Source organism: Solea senegalensis, linkage group LG4 (genome assembly GCF_019176455.1).
Source record: "Solea senegalensis isolate Sse05_10M linkage group LG4, IFAPA_SoseM_1, whole genome shotgun sequence".
Classification (NCBI taxonomy): Eukaryota; Metazoa; Chordata; class Actinopteri; order Pleuronectiformes; family Soleidae; genus Solea; species Solea senegalensis.
In genome coordinates this window covers 20,552,716-20,570,438 of record NC_058024.1, presented here as the reverse complement: position 1 = coordinate 20,570,438, position 17,723 = coordinate 20,552,716, and the positions used below count along the sequence as shown (strand labels likewise).

Below are 17,723 nucleotides of genomic sequence, written 5' to 3'. Positions count from 1 at the left end.
AATAACTTGGACTAGAGCTGCAAATAACGATTATTTTCATAATCGATTCATCTGTCGATTCTTTGGTCCACAAAATGTCAGAAAACACCAAAAAATGAGGATATTCTTAGTTTTAAAAGTTGCAATGATTTCTTTGTTATACGGAGCAAAGAAATGAAGAAAATATTCACATTCAAGAAGCTAAAACAATCAGAAATCTTGTTTTAATCATGAAAAATAAATCAAATAATTGTTTCAGCTCTAACTTGGACACTAAAATAAGGATAAGCAACATGCCAAAAAGCAGTTAAAACAATCTATAAGTCCAAATGGACATTTGTTAAAAGATCCAGTTATGGCATCTAAAGGAACATTTTAAAATCAAGAATGGAGGTGATCAGTCATAATCAGCGTGTTGTACTCCAGGAAAGGTGAGAACCAAAATAACAACAAGTACAGACATGGTGTTGTAAGCCATTACTGAGCAGCCATTAGTGATCGAAATCTCTTTGCCTCTACACACTTCATAATGAATGCATCTCATAAATCCTCCCTAAACGATTCCTCCTTAAATGATTCCCACAGCTCAGACTGTCTGCTCAGTGGAGGGCGCTCATGGATCAAGCCATTAACACGGGAACCCAGGCTGAGGTGAGGAGCGGAGGGCAACAAGCTCAGGCCCCAGATCATCACCCCGCCCCAAACTGCCACCTTTTACAAATGTAATAGAAAGCAAACAGACACACAATTTCTTTCAATTAGCCCAAACTGGTCGGTCCAATAAATTTTAGTTTGTTCCCCAAGACGTACGGCCTTGTTGCACGTCCCGCTGAAAATGAAGACTAATGGGGTGTTGTGGAGCTGCTGAGTGCTTGATTTTATGCCACTACACCACTGCCACTCGCCTTGCTCGTCTTTTCACTCCCGCACCATTCCTCACTCTCCCCTCCTTCCTCTAGCGAACTTGAATGAGTGCTGACCGGGCACAACACAAATGTTTCATACATTTATTCACGACTTGGATTAATTTTCTGTTTTAAGCATTTTTTTCCGGAGTCGTAAGGTGCGGCCATTCATCACAGCTTGACAACAGCCATGAACGTAACCATTGTTTACCCTTTAGTGGCAGAATAGGAGTCAGCCACCCAACTTGATTTTACAGAAATGAAGAAAAGTTTGAGAAAGCGTCAGAATTAACAGGGCTAATTATGCAGGAAACAAGTGTCATATTATTACATATAATGCATTGGATTTGTACGTCTGCGAAACGCTCAGTGTTCAAGATTTAACATTTAGGTTACAATAGATGATAAAGCATCCATACAGTATGTGTGTGTATGTGTATAGATGGCAACATAAGTAGACAACATGATCAAGACAATCTACTCAAACACGAGAACGGTCCTGATACCAAACCGAGCGGAGGAGAGGCGAGTATTGCTTGTTGAAGCCAGGGATTAGAGCTGAATAACCAGTCTGGTTTGAGATTACAAAAGACAACAGTCATTTAAGTAACCACTCGTTACAGACGATGTATGCAGAAGATCATCTCTGAAAGCATGTCAAATCTCGAAGCAGATGGGCGGACACTTTTGGTATACATAATATAGATGGCGCTTTTCCATTATGCAGTTCTGGCACTACTCGGCTCAACTAGACTCGACTTTTTTTTTTGCTTTTCCATTAAGGATAGTACCTGACGCCCTGCCGGCCACTGATTGGTCAGAGAGTGTCAGTGAAAGAGTCATGAGCGCGGCGTCCGACACAGAGATCAGACCGAACAATGCCGAACTGTAGATCAGTTAAAAAGACTCAAAAACCACTGAACACATGCATTTATCGCCAACATTTAGCATGGACATTTCTACAATTATTATGTATTTAGTGACAGCACGGCTGAAAGCCGACAATGGGCGTTCAGCCATATTTCAGTCGTTAATTAACTGACTCTAATTAACTGACTCTAATGATTCAGTTACATTGATTCGTCACTAGTTTGTGTGTTTGTGTGCAGTTTGGCGCAGCCGTGCTATGACGACCCTGCTCACGTTGAGGAGGTACTATAGTAACGGAAAACGACGTGCCCGATACCAAAGTTAGTAGAGTCAAGTAGAGTAGAGCCGAGTAGTGCTAGAACTCCATCATGGAAAAGCGCCATTAGTTACTTTCCATGAGCAGTTTCGCTTCAAGTGTGATGAGAAAAGAAATACTGGTGGACATAACAGCAATGCTGATAACAACAATAAAGGAGAACACTTTGAGTTATTATTTGCCATCACATGGTGATGTATTGAAGATCTTCAGGCCACCTTTGGCTGATGAAGGAAGAATCAAAGTTGCTTTGCCATATGGAGAAATATTAACTACAAGTGAAAAGGAGGCAAAGAGGCATTGATTTTACAATTCAGAACTCAATCAAAGAGAATTATGGACAGCAATACTACTGTGATTTGCCTGTGTTGCTCATTAAACTTAACATCCATAGTGTGCCCCCCCCCCAGCAATGAGATTTACAGGGACAGGTTAAATACAGTTCAATACCATGGGAAGTGGAGTCACATGACAGTTCATAAAGGTGGTCAAGCCTGAGGAGGTGGTTGGAAACCAAGCAGAAGAATGGAAAGAAGAGGGATGAGATGAAGAGAAACAGAACGTGAAGAGCAGGGAGAAGCAAAAGAGGGGATGCACCCAAACAGAGAGGAAAGAAAGAAAGAGAAAGTCCATTATTGCACAGAAACTATGCGTCTAAGTGCAGCGTTTATTGAAAAAAACATTTTTATGTGTGCTTTGAGGGCATGAAAATGAGAGCTCTGTGTGTCAAACACATCAGTACAAAATTGCACCAACCAATGTATTTTTTTTTTTCCATTTTTTCCTCTCCTCTTCTTTCCCTCCAAGATTCCCAATCAGATCTTGTAGCTCCCTGCAGGCTTTTATGCCAGCCACAAATGGTGCGACTGCCAGACTGACAAACACACAATCACTCAGAGAGGAACAAAACATCTCGAGAAAAAAGCCTCTCTCACGCCGCCTTTTATCACATAGGTCCTTTTAATAAGCCCATGAAAAAAAAAGAGCAAGTAATCCTTTGATTTCATTAAATGCCCCCATCACACCTGGAGATAATTCCATTATGATTATGGCAATAAAATGAGGTTTTCATCAAGACCTGCTGACAGAGGGAGGAAAAGCTATTATTCCTCTCATATTCAGATATGGTGTCGCCTCTAATATTATGACATTAGGCCATTTGGCAGAATTTATGCCAACTAAAGTCAATCCATATGGCTGGTGTAGTGTTTCCCCACTGACAAAACCAGACACTTTTAACATGCTTCATGCTGAACTCACACAGAGATAATCTTTTATGGTTTTAGAAATAAACCCCAAAACCACACAGACTGCAGCCTAACATTAGGATGATAGGGGGAGATGGAAGTTCACTTAGTGTCTTCTTTTCCACCTTTCAAGTTTCACATGAGTATGTTTGCCTTGTCTTAACACTTTAACACCTAAGCCTAAAATGTCTGTCTTGACTTTTTTTATTTTTTTTGCTTATTTTAACCATAAATGGACCAGACAATATCCTGTAACTAAGTGATTTTGCCCATTTTTTTCAACAATAACTTTTTTTAAATAATTTACTACATGTTAATTAATATTAACATTTTTTTTTATTCATTATTTTAAACATGGTAGTTGTAAATGAACACCAAAAAATGAACTGAAATGTGTACAGGCGTGTTTTTTCCAAATCTCTTCTCTGTTTAGACAAGGACGCTGATTCTCCGGCTTCCTGCAATGGCACAACTTCTCAGCTTTCAGAAACCACGGGAACGTTTTCACAAACCGTCGCGTAATTACAGTAATACAAAGTGCATCTATGCAAACGTGTCACCTGCGATACACTTAGCATTAAAGGGTTCATACATATGGTTTTAAAAATGCTGGTGCTGAATTTGCAAACAAACACCACCTGTGTGAGTCTTCCCTTAACTAAGTGTGAATTTGCACACAAACATTTCTAACGCGTGGCAAAGAAGATTGCACTGACTGTTCATATTTCTGGTCACACGGGACACAGTTCCCTTAATAAGTTAATATTCACTCTTGTTTTAGCAGCTACAGAGTTTGGCCATAGTTCAGTGACTTTAATTGCCGCAACTAACGACTGTTTTCACTATCAATTAATTTGTCAATTATTTTCTCGATTAATCAATTAGTTTCTTAATTGTTTTTTCTTATCAAACCACAGAGTCAGTTTACTTGTCATATGGAACAGCAAAGAAACCAGAGGCTATTCACCTTTAAAGGAGATGAAATCAAAGGGAAAGTAGTGGATTACTAATCAATTAATAGTTGCAGGCAGTAAAGTAGAACATTGTATTTTTTTTCTGTAACAGGGCATAGTATTCCCCCAGTCCAGAATAAACCCAGGGTTAAAGCGGCCTGTGCTAGATTATACCCCAGGTATATTATGGCCTAGGCTGCTTTAACCCCGGAGAATAAATTCAGCCTATAGGACCAACTTTACCCCTCTAGGCCAGAATATACCCCTCTTGTGTAAAGAGGATTTGATTGTATTTACACAATAATTACTTACTTAATCCACCACATCAATATCACCCTAAGAAAATGTGTGATGTCAAAGGTTTGGATAAATGCATGAAACTTACTAGTATTTGGTTAGTTGATGACTTCTATATCCTGCATTTTGTTAGGTTGTTGAAATATAGATTATTCCTGGGTAAATACATGTTGTTGCTGTTCCTGTTTATAAATATTAGTGAGTGAATGTACAGTGTAAACAGAATCAAAATCTCTTTACATAAGAGGGTTATGCTCTTCACAGGTATAGTTTGGCCTAGGACAGTTTATTCCCCGGGTATACTCTGGCCTTGGTCAAACTATACCCAGGTTTATTTTGCGACAGGGGTTAATTTGGCCTGTTAAAGAAGTAAAAGAAGATGCAAGGTTGAAAAAAATAAAAATAAATATAAAATATATTTTAAATAAAACCCATGTCCCTAAAAGAAATGGTGTGAAATGGGCTAAGAATTATGAGTTTAAAAAAGAAAGAAAGAAAATTACACTGAATGTTTGTTACTGTGATGAAACAATATTTGTTCAGAGGTTTGAAAGAACAGAAAATGTAGGTCTCAACTACAAAACACGATTGGGAACTGAAAAAGAGGAGGGGGGGGAGAGTTTTATTACAGTGTACCCAAACAGAACTTCTGCACTGCCACACTTCTGTCAGCTGCTACTGTGGATGTACAGTATAGTGGAGTCTACAGAACTTATATTATTGCAACAAAAATTCCAGCACGGCAAAGAAAGTGTGACAAAGGAGAAATGGTGGGGATACTGTGCGCTGTCTGGAGAAAATGGAATCTATGTGTTTTTTGGCATTCATGTCACAGCCCTTTTGAAAAATGCATCAAAGCATTTGCAGAACTCGCGGGACTGGGTTTGGGCACACAAAGTCGTGACCATCATCCAAACCTCACTGCTGGTGAGGGGTGGAAGGGAGCCGCTGCTCATAGTGGAGGGTTTGAAATGTGCTACTGTGCCACTTAATAATAAAAACGAGTGCACTGCCCCACCATGGCAACACAGATTCCTCTAATGTCTGTCGATGTTCCCGAGCTGACGTGTGCATGCATGTGTGTGTGTGCTGGTAGTTTTCATGCCTCCAAACCTGGAAACAGATTGTGTTGTTTTTAGTGTTTACATTCACACATGGTTATCAGCTGAAATGCCTTCTGCTTTAAGAACAACGTTCTCTTCCACCCGGAGAAAGCACAAACAACGATGGCCTCAGTCCAATATGACGTGTTTTACACGTGCACTAACTGCAGATGGACAATTAACCACAGATGTCTTGCACTTCATTCAAATGTATAATTCTTGGCCTAGACTTTGAGAGACGGTCTTGTCATTTCCACTGTTGTACCTGTTCTCTTCCTTGTTAGCAGCACTGCAGTATACACAATATTTTCAGTGGAGTTGGTTTGCTTGTTAAGGTGATTATGTTTTTTTTGTGATAGGTATTATTTGAATGCATAAATGAAAACTAGGACTGGAACTGAATCATTTTCATGATTGTTGCAGCTATTATTACCTCTGCCAAGGAGGTTATATTTTTGGCCATGTTTGTTTGTGTGTCTCACTGTGAGCAGCACAACTCAAAAAGTGAAAGGGTGGATTTTGATTACATTTTCTGTGGATGTAGGTCATGGCACAAGGCAGATTCTGTTAGATTTTCCTGGTGACCTGGATACGGATCCAGATTCTGAGACTGAATGAGTTTAAAATTTTAAAAAGGATCTAGATTCTAGAAAAATGAACCTAATGGCACATGGGGCTGCATCAACACTGTGGGAAACTGAGTGACCGCGGACAAGGTTTGCACCCACTGTGCTCGCTCTAGTGTTCTTAATACCATAGACTGATATTCATTTAAAATAACCAGAGCAGGAAAGCAGGAAACTATTAATCAATAAATATACTACAGCTTAAATACTTTGGTATAAAAGTAACACTAAAAGAGTCAATCTTACTCTTTATATAGACTGTTCTCTGTTATTCTCTATGTACTAAGTTTTTTTTCTAATTAGTCAGTGCAAAGTCTTCACAACAAGCCTTGTTATCTGATATTAAAAATGAATTGCAACTTTGGCACACCGTGCACCTGATATTATAAGTGAAAACAAAACAAAACACACCTTACACCTTAAAGTACATGATTTCCTAAGAGTGTTTTCTAGAGGAAGGAGAAAAAAATCCTCTGTCCATGTAAGAAAATTCAGCTCAAAATTTCCCAGGTTAAAATAAGCAAAATAATAACTGAGTAACAGTGCATTTTTGTCAAAATGACATACCTCAAAGTAGAGGGAAAGGTGTCTCATCTTCTTATGAGGACCAGAATTTAATGTTCCTGTGTCTACTCGCTGGAAATAGACGTTGAAATTCAAAATCAACTATTGTCATGAGACAAGAGGAATCAGTAACAGAGCTATCTATTATTTGAAAGCTATCTTGGCGGGATCACACGTTGGGGTCAGCACTTATTTGTACAGGGGTGGAGACAGGATTTGACAAGACTCCTGAGAGTATCGGGGCCACATGTGTCACAGAGAGGACTCGCTATTACTCTCTACTCGATGAAAGGAAAACATGTCGGAAATGTATTCTTCGTGTGTGCGTGTGTGTGTGAAGACACTGTGGGTTTTTGGAACACAACAGGTGTCTTGGCCTCACTGGTAAGAGCTGTTAATGAATCCTCTATTTACATTAAGAGTGTTAATGTCTGGTTGAAAGAACATATTATTTTTGTGTGCATGTGTGCACGTGCACATGGCAGGAGTGTGTGTGTGTCAAGTTGACAAGAAGAAACCATCTAAGTGTCTTTGAAAGCATGTTCATTGTTGTGGCAGGGATGACAGCAGCCTCAGTCACAAAGACTGTTTGACTGGCAGATGTTGCAACGGACACAGTGACAAAAATGTGACATCTAAGTTTACATCTATGCTGTTCTCTATATATCTGTAAACAGGGTTGGGAATTGTTGTCAACAGTGCAAATTTGATTATGGTACATGATGCTTTAGTGCACGTAATGTGTAAATACAAATCAAAGAATCTTGTAGCACTTGCCAATATAAAAATGGTTGCAAAATAAAGTTTGCAACCGGGATCCTATTGAAAGGTTACTGTACCTAGTGCCAGCCGCACTGGTGTCAACTCATATGTGCCGTAATTTATCATCCGTTTCTATACATTACATATCTTACAAAATTGACACCATTGGCAAATAAAGAAGAATCTAGCAAGTGGGACCATAAACTCCTCTAGAAGTGGGCTAATTTTCCCAAAGATTTCTATTCAAACACAGTTATTTTTAACCCAGCAGAGTCACCCCCTGGTGGCCAACTGCTACTTCCATCCTACTTCCTGGGCTTCACTTTTCAAATGGTAAGCCATAGTCTGGGTGTACTGAGAAGAGTCTGTCAGGGATTTGATTATACTCTGCAGACAAACCTGTGGTGCTCGAGGTAGGCTAAATGCGATGACAACAGAGAGGCGACTTCCAGCAGCTTTTGTATATATTCAAAGCGTCGGCCGAAAAGCGACTACTTTTTGGATTCGGCTGATGCTTCCATTTTAATCGCCCTGCTAAACATAGCCCTTTCCAGACTCAAATGAAATCTCAAATGAGATAGAGATATGGTCAGACATTAGCCAAGCTAAACTTGCCACAGTCCATTTGTGGATTTAGGCTTTCTGGGTGGATTATGCCTCTTCATTCTAACCCCGGACTGACTCGATGATGAGATAAAGGCTCTGTGGGGACCTGTTGCAGGACCACTCTTTCAGAATGTTCTTTATGACTGTGCTTGGGAGGTAGCTGCCACATTGTTTGGGCCCAGTGGTGCCATTGGGTGATGTCATCCACACTACCCTGATGGTATTGTGTGATAAATATGAATCTTAACAGCCTGAAACCTCGTTCTGGGCAGCAGAGCAAAGGGACTATAGGCAACACGCAAGTGCAGAAATGTTGTGGCACTTTGATTTTGGGTCCAGTCTGGACTCGAGTCTACAGTTTTCATACTTACAAAGAAAATCTCATTACAGCCACTCTTCCTCTTTGCTGCACCAAATTCCGATTCCGATATTGCACTCTTACACTGTCTTTTCTTTTAAACACTCGGCCAGCAATCTGTTATGGGGAACAATGGATTACTTTTTCTCTCCCCTATTTCGTCTTAATGTACCTCATCCCCCCAACTTCTTTTGTTGAAAACCCTTCCTTCCCCATCAACCTTCATCAATCTCTCTATCCTTGCTGGGTGAAATATTGCACCCATTACCCTTGTCATGTGGTATACAGAAATAGCAGTCCTTCCACTGACAAATGTCAGGTAAAACAACTTAGGGTGACTCACAAGACTGCAGGATACAGGAACCAATGCATTAATCACCTCAAAATACTGGAGTAAAGACGAGTTAAGAGTTGGGGAATATGATCCCAAATGAAGCAGGATGTACAAACTGAACTTCTACATGAAGGAACTGTTATTAATCTCATGCTGATTGCTACACTGATCCCACAAATGGCTAATGGACATAACAATGTATTAAGTGGAATAGAATTGTATTTGAATAAGGGCGATACTGCTCCAATACAAAGAATGCAACTGCTGTGCTGTACAGACAGTTTATAGCTATTGCTTTTCCCCCAAATTTAAAGACTGTATATAAAAAGTGGGCGTAGTCTTCCAATTCTCCTGAGGAAGCAAATATGGAAGTAAAAATACACTGAACAGCAACTCCACTGGTTGCATGAAAAGGTCAGTTTGAATGGAAGTCAGTGTGAAAATGAGTGTACTTTTCACTTGATTTAAATCATTAAATATTAATATATTCCTAGAAACTAGACAAGGCATGACAGATATGTGTGGACTCCAGTGTGGTTGACAGTTGATGTTGTCCAATGGATGCCTGGTTGCAGGTGACGCCCCTGGAAAACACCAACATGGCACCAGACCAAATTTCTGGAAGCTTCAAACTTCAGATTCTTATGGGTGATGTCATGACTGGCTGCCACTTGGTCTTATAACAGGTGAATGAAGGTGCATACCAAAATTCATGCCACGTCCAAAACTCATGTTGCCTCGGGCCAGCATGGCTAAGAGTGAAACTCCTATGTCTCTAATCAACTTATGCAAGATAAATGGTGGGAAAACAACGGGTACTTTAAATAAGTAATAGTAATGACCTGCACCATTTTAGCAGCGTAGCATTCTGGTGTTAATTACATTAGGTTGCATAAGTGTTGTTGAAGAACCTGAAAGTTCTGCAGATGTTGCATTACTGACTAATCAATTTCCATTATCATACCAGAGACAAAGGTCTCAACCCAAGGGACGTGTTGGGGCACTGCTTTAATTGTGTCTACTTCACACAACAAAAATGCTCAACCACATATAAAGACCCCTCTTTTGGTTCAAAAGTCTTAGAGTGACTTTAAGAGTCTAACTCCAATGTTGTAATGTGGTGTGTGGTTTAAATGTGAATTCATTATAGAAGCTGGCTGCTCTACTGCTGAGGAAATATCTGTCTGTATCTGATGAGTGAGTAAAAATAGGACTTGCAATGACTGCAAATTTAGTGTTGCATAAAAAAACAAACACATCCGCAAACTTTAGAGTACCAAATTAACCACACTGGAAACTTACAGTGTCCTGAGCTAATAGGATTATAAGGATTAGGACTGTGTCTCCCCCTCTCCCTCCCTTCTCCGTCTCCCTTCTGACCCTCCTGCTTATTCAATGGGAGGGAGTGAGGAGAAAGTGAGAGACTGGCAACAGGTTTCCCCGCACTGCCCCAAACACTGTACTCCAGCTAACAGACATTCACTCACATGGATACATTAATCGGTCGTTAGCGGTCAGTTTTTCTTCTTACATGATTTCGATTTAAGTTTTGGTGGATTGCTTTTTCAAGGATAATAAAGATGTTTAAGACCATACTCCAACATGCGAAGAAACACCCAGGGGTAGGTTGCATCATGTTCATGTCGGGATCTTTTTTGTTACTATATACATTCATGACGTACATTTTAAATGTTGTATAACATGTGCACTGTAGGGTCACACACACAAAAAGTCAACCCAATGTAATAAAGGTTTTTGCAAAATTAACAAGAAACTGAGTACAACCAACGAGAGTCTATCAAAACCATTTTACAAACAACTTTTATCCAAAAACTAAAGTCACTGTAAAACATTTGGCAAAAAAAAAATTTTAAGTATCACATGAGCCTGTTCCTGTCATTAGTATGTGGTCGTTTAAAATTCTAATACAATAACACAATGAAATGTATAGTGACTGTGTATCATTACTTTGTCTCAGCATCTTCACTTGCTTTACTATCATTATTATAGTGATGACAGAATGAAAGATTCGAAAGAAAGAAAGCTATCTGTCCTTTTTCCTCCTCCCTGGACTGTTGCAGAAGGTGACCTAAATTCAAGGATTGACAGGGTTGGCTTGGCAGTGCACCAGAAAAGTAATAAGGGCAGCAACAGCATCAAACTATGAAGAAAAACACTTCCCAGATCAGCCAGGCCGAATGGTGAAAGGTGAAAGACTCACTTTTGTGGCAAGATATGAAGATATCAGCACTGGGGAATGGACAGCTCAGTTGTGTGTGTGTGTGTGTGTCAGTGATCAAAGCTGACCTGCTTCTGTGTGGCTGATATGTGTGCGTGTGTATGGTCATTTTGTGTTTGCTTGACTGAAGCACTGTACCTCTGTATGTTTGAACATTCATGTGTGTGTGAAAGAGAAGTAGAGAGTGAAAGAGAGACAGAAAACTTTCTTTCCAAGGTTTAGTTGCAAGAGAAGTTGCAAAGTTTTGTTGAGAATGTCCTCAGAGAGGAATTCAGGAAAACATTCTTGGTGAACACACACTGTAAAATATAAGCAAAACTCCACAAAACTATTTATCTCACCTGAAGCCACCCGTGTCTGTTTCAATATCAACATGATTCCAGTTGCAATTATTTTTTCAATCTATTGCTGTAATGAGGGTAAAGTGTAATTTCATCACTGACCAACTGATGACCTACTTATTTCAAAACAAAGACTTTATTTCAAATGTCAGACGTTGTTACTTTTTAACTGCAAATGCCATATGACAAAGTTGAAGATTCATTCATTCATTCATTGTCGGTGGTCATCAAAACTAAAAACAGGCATTTATCATTTAATATTACCGATATTTCTTATGTGTATGTGCACGCGTGTGTGTGTGTGTGTGTGTGTGTGTATGTGGCACAATTTCTAATATCTCTTGCATTTCTAATCCAAACACTGCCAAATTTGGCACCAAGGTTCTTATAAATAATGAAAACTTAATTTTAAATAAAAATTAGAGTTTAAAAATAAATAAATAAATAACTGAAACTGAATTGTACGTTTACAAAACTAACTACAATTGTAGCTTTTCTCGTCTTTGTAATTTAATTTCATACATAACCCTTTTGGGTTCACACGAAGCGCTTTTTTTTTTGAAAAGTTGTATTTGAGACACAATACTTAAGATTACCTTTTTGAATCTTGCTCCTGGCAAATACTACATATTACAAAAGACTAAACCTAACAATAGAACTAATAAAAACTAAACCAAAAACTAACCCGCTCTAAAAACGAATTAAAACTCATTCATTTTAAAAACAAAAAGTCAAAAAGAAATTAAAAATAAAACAAATAAAAAAATCCAAAACTGTTGTAACCTTGGATGGCGCTGCACACACTGGTGCCCAAAGTAAGTCACCCACCATGTTTGAAGCCTGTTATATGAACTATTGGACAGTGATGTGGGGAGCAGACAGATGTTCCTTGCATTTATAGACATATCATTCACAAGATTTATATGTGGGAGATTTATTCATATTCCTCACAGTCAGTGCTAATACTCACCGACAGCACTTAGCTGTCAGCCTGCATTTGACATCTACATATGTGATCAGCTGCGTCTGCAGCAGGGTTTTCATATCGGAGTTAAACTGCAGAAAGTTTTAAGTTCTCAAGGCCAAAGACATTTTCTTCAGCTCTCCACCAGCTTTGTTTTAATCACTGAACATTCTGCTAATCAACAAGAAAGCAAGTGACAACACAATCACACGGAAGACAGATGTCTAGATACAGCTGAGCGGAGTCATCCTTCAGTTCAACCTGATCAAACTGTCATCTTTCTACAGCTTGACTGAATCTGTATGGGCAGAGAACATCTGTTCTAGAGTACTGAGACTCTTCTTTCTGCTCAGTCTCGTACACAGAGCACCCCACAGCAGAGCAGAGAAGAAATGTATGACCATAGAAAATATTTTTATTTCACACATTAGCCTTGGTTGTTTAAGTTGACATATCTCATTATCCCCAGCCCCCCCTTATGTGATTTTCTATTTTAATTCCTGTGATCATCACAGCTCATATCATCGAATTAAAGTGTGTCTGCATGTGCACACACATCTGTGTGTTTGAGTATGCAGCCTGTGCATATTTCTATGTGTGTGTGTGTGTGATGTGATGTGGATGTTTGGTCTGACAGGTATACTGTAGTGTTGAGGAGGAGAGGCTGACACACACACACACACACACACACACACTCACTGACATACGGCAACTCTCTCTTCCACCACGTCCTTGCCCATTCAACCCAGGCTGACAGTGAGCTGCCTCACACACCGCCTGGGCCTCATGCATATGCAGGAGGGCAGTGAGAGGGAAAGCAAGAATAACAACTACTCATGTTTGTGTGTGTGTGTGTGTGTGTGTGTGTGTGTGTGTGTGCGTGCACATCACAAAGGTTTATGCTCAAAGTACATATCACAGCTAACCACTTAAGAGAGTATGTTTGTTTACCATATCCTCTTCTCTCCTCAGTTAATCCCTCAGTTTATCTTCACGTCTCTGGGCCTCACAGGAGCCCTCCTCTACCTGATCCGTCTGTCCAGAGGGCCTCATGTCACGTAAGTCTTCCCATTCTTCCACTTTGCTTTCAGAAATATGTACATTTGCAGATCTAAATCCTTGAATATAGAATATGATTATTTTCTGTGTTAAGTAGATTATTTTCCACTGCTTAAACTTGGGTTTTTTTTCCTGCTAAAAGCAAAGTTTACTTGTAACACAGAAGTCAAAGATTGAAAATGTTGACGAACAAACGCATCCAGTAAAAACAAAGCTTCCTGACAGGCACTATGACTCACCCCTGGCATTAACCCTTGTCACAGAGAACGTATCGCAGATGACACATTTGCAGAAGCGCTTTGCATTACCGTAATTACACAAGGGTTTGCGTTTCTGAAAGCTGAGAAGTTGCACGTCAAAGACAAAATGGTTATCACGGCAATTTCACTCGCACTGTTTCAGAAAGCCGGCGAATCAGAGTCTTAGTCACCAGAGAGGAAAGGGTGGAAAAACGCCTGCATATGGAATCCAATTTTTGGCCTGTCCTGGGACATTGAAACGAAGACTCAAACTCAAATGTTATTTTAAATATGCTTTATACTGTTCAAAATTCTAATTGAACACACAAAATCTGGTGTTTATGTGCCACTACTGTGTTTGTTTGTTTGTTTGTTTTTAAATAAAATTTGTTTCATTTTATTTAAAATTGTTAAAACAGTATATTAACATGCAGTAAACTGCCAGATATTGAAAGTTATTCTGGAAAAATGGGCAAAAGCACTTAGTTACAGTATATTTTCTACATTTTCTCCAGATGGACATTTTGAGAATTAGGTGTTAAAGGGTTCAAATCTATTCTGCCTGATCCACTCATGGGCTGATTGAGCAAAATAGAAGTCTGAACGCTCCCAATCCGTCCCGAATGCGTACTGAGATCGGATCTGTTTGAGGACACATGGGGCCACATTCCAGATCCAATCTCACGTTGTGACAGAAGATGCTCCCATGATGTATTTTAATGGCAGGTGTGAACAGTCTTATTTAAGCCAGTAAACATGTGATTGATCAGATCAACAAGGACAGACAAGGTCTGAATAGGGAGAAAAGAGACTGGTAATGAACTCAGGAGGAGTTAAATGAAATTAGGCCATTTGTGTTTTTGTTTTTGTTAATAACAGCTCATTTAAAACAAATAGGTGCTCTTAGGTTTTTCACCAAATAATGATGAAAAACAGTTGTACCAGAGAGGGGATTTTACAGTTTGAATGTAATGTTATTGTTCTGTGACGAACAAGCTACACAGTAAACACACAATTAGCTGTAGTTTATTAGCCCACACATCCAATAAATATATCTTTGACGGTTGAAAATCTGTGGACAATTTCAGCTGGTCAATTTAATGGTCAGGCTCCGTTACAAATGCTGAACATGAAACCGTGTACATATAGGATTCCAAAGTGATAAAACAACAACACTGTGCAGCGATTTTAATACTACCATCGGAAAACAAAGCTTTTTTACTAGCCGCACAGTAAATTAAGGATAGACAAACAAACAAACACAGATGGCTTTATTAACTTGTCATATTTCAGAATGAAAAATTCAAACCACCCACTGAAATCAGGGAATGTTTACATAAAGTAAAAGCGTGCATCCCATGGCCTAATTTGAGCCACACAAGAACCACTTGTTCTGAGGGTCGGCCATGAAGCCTGACCTCATCACCAGCTGGCGATGAGTGTTTGGTCAGCCTCGCTCTCTCTCACTCAGAGACTGTCTAATGTTTGTAATAATGGAGGGGGGTTGGAGTTGCATGCTCACACTGCCATCAGCCTCTTGGCCTCTTTGTTTGTGCTTTGGCGGCATGACATGCTGCCACAGTGGGATGAGGGAAGGACAGTCACAGTGGAGCGTTATGAAATCCAGACTTTGGTTAATGAACAGAGGAGTGATGCCAAGTCACTGGGATGAGTTTACCTCATGTCATAATCACTCCCCCCCCCATCTTTGGTTTCCATCTGCCATTTACATATTTTGTTTCTCTTCATATTTTTCTTTTTCTCCTCATCTACTCTTTGCTTTATTCTGCATGCCCTGAATCGTTCTGCTTTTGTAGCCTCTGGGACAAGAAGAACAACCCAGAGCCCTGGAACAAGCTCGATCCAACCTACCAGTACAAGGTGACTCTTCCCATCACACACTGTCTGCCTGCATGAGTGCTTACACCAATCAAGTTACCCAGAAAAAAAGGCACCTTTTCATTTTATCAGCTGAAAACCCCATCTAAATAGATTTAGACAGATCAGTTCTGGCAAAATAATGTCAGATCAACATTGTTGCTGTCCGGCTTTCTTTCTCCCCATCCGTTCAAATAAAGGAAACTAACAAAGGAACAAAAGGAAAACATGTCTTTCAAAAGTTAATTAAAAACCAGGAGGTGGTCAGGAGTAATTTCCTTACCCCTTGAACAAGGACAGAGTCCTAGACAAACTAATTGAAATATTAACAACAATGCCCCGCTAAAAAAAAGAACGGAAAAACAACCAGCTTACCGAAGGCACGATCTAGATGATGTGTGTGTGTGTGTTGTTTTTTTTCTTTTTTAAGAGTAAAGAACGTTTTCTGGGGTTTTCAAGGCTGTGTTGCTTGCCAGTGGAATGAAAGACTCTGCAGACAAAAGGTCAGGACATGGCATGTTTAATTCTCTACAGGAAGGCAAAGGTCTCGCATCGAAATTCCACTGAAGTCCAAAAAATGATCGTAATGAGGACGGGAAAGTGGGAGAGAGAGGGAGGAGATGGGGGGTAGGCAAAGGGTTTTAGTAACAGACCAATCAAGCGCAATACACAAGGAGAAGAAAATCTGAGCATTAATGTGCATTTTCATGGTTGTGGAGCCATACTCTATGCATACATGTATGCAGTCACACAGTGTTGTACATGACATATGCATTACCGTTTCCCAAAAGGCTCAGCAAGATACATATCTGATAAACCTATCCCCAAAAATAAATAAGCTATAACAAGAATTGTGTTTTGGGTGAGCGCATACGTGCATATAAATCTGGTTGCAGCAGGGAAGACGGAAAAATCCTAACCTCTTTTTTTCAGCATCCTCTCCTAAAAACAGTACTGATTAATGAAATTTAATTTAAGCAAAACAGATTTAAATTAATTCCTCCTGCCTTTCACAGTTTGTGGCCATCAATACAGACTACAAGAACCTGAAGAAAGAAGGCCCTGACTTCTAAAGGTCCTCTAGGCAGCTCCGCAGGCACCAAGTTTGGCAGGACCTCCCGCTGTCACGTCACTGTGGTGAAAAGTCTACATTCTGATCTCATGCTCTGTCACAGCAGCTCTGATTTAATACTGTAACCTAGTGAATAAAACTCATTAAACAGGACACAACACAGATGACTGATTCCTTAGTCACATGATTCGTTATTGACGTCATTCATCATACACCAAGCCTTAGTGCATGATCAGTGTTTATACTGGTTTTCATGTTGGGTATTAGGGGCGTCACGATTCTCCAAATCCACGATACGATTCTCAATCTTTTTTCCTTTCTTTCAGCGCAGATGGGTCTGCCATTTCAGTTATTGTGGTTTTATGTCACAATAACTCATTTCATTTTTAATTCCCATTTCGATATTCTACAATGTGTCATGAGTGAAAATGTATCACACATTTAAATAATTTATTAACAATATGAATGTAGCAATAAACACGCCTATAGCACTAGTTATCGCTTTGGCATTAGTTGAATTTTGAGGAAGTTTCGCTCCAAATGAGGATGGAAGAGTTGCCAGTGTTAATTTCCGTAGTTACGTCTACGTCCTTATGATACATGCGGAGATGTCCTTGCTGATAATATATAATACATCATATAGCTTTGCGAACGTTGTTGACAAAATTCGGTTCGAGTTTTGGTCAATGTGTCGCCCAAATCAACAGTTGCCATGGTTTTATTTGTTAGCTGTTGCCATTAGTTGACAGCAGCTTCGGGTGGGCGGGGGTAACGTGTAGTCATGCTACAACAACCCCCTCTGTCACGCCTGGGGGCGTGGTTAAATCCTCAATTCCATCTTTGCTTTCGAAGGTCGAGATTGTGATGTTGTTTCGATCAATATTCGATTTATAACCGAGGTCGTGACACCCCTAGTATTAATCATCACATTTGACTTTGGTCTACAGTAATGATGATGAACATGTGTAAATATCTTCAGTTTGTGCTCCAGTTTGGTGCACTCAGCATCAA

The 17,723-nt window shown here is 39.7% G+C and overlaps 1 protein-coding gene across 2 annotated transcripts; it reads left to right on the top strand.

Annotated features, from left to right (window-relative positions):
- The first annotated feature begins 10,329 nt into the window (after positions 1–10,329).
- On the top strand, positions 10,330–16,883 carry LOC122767873 (cytochrome c oxidase subunit NDUFA4). Of its 2 annotated transcripts, XM_044023408.1 has the most exons (5): positions 10,330–10,542; positions 13,437–13,522; positions 15,580–15,643; positions 16,071–16,143; positions 16,657–16,691. In XM_044023408.1, exons 1-4 carry the CDS (start codon positions 10,501–10,503, stop codon positions 16,122–16,124), a joined length of 246 nt encoding a protein of 81 aa, XP_043879343.1. In that variant the 5' UTR covers positions 10,330–10,500; the 3' UTR covers positions 16,125–16,143; positions 16,657–16,691. The 2 variants fall into 2 exon arrangements, with proteins under 2 accessions (XP_043879343.1, XP_043879342.1); XM_044023407.1 differs by lacking the exon at positions 16,071–16,143 and having other exon boundaries at positions 16,657–16,883.
- The last annotated feature ends 840 nt before the right edge of the window (positions 16,884–17,723 follow it).

Excerpts from the sequence above, each read along its gene's own strand:
- LOC122767873 (XM_044023407.1), top strand. The coding sequence starts at position 10,501 with ATGTTTAAGACCATACTCCAACATGCGAAGAAACACCCAGGG. Across the intron at positions 10,543-13,436 it reads ATGCGAAGAAACACCCAGGG|TTAATCCCTCAGTTTATCTT; the intron begins GTAGGTTGCATC and ends TTCTCTCCTCAG. Across the intron at positions 13,523-15,579 it reads TCCAGAGGGCCTCATGTCAC|CCTCTGGGACAAGAAGAACA; the intron begins GTAAGTCTTCCC and ends CTGCTTTTGTAG.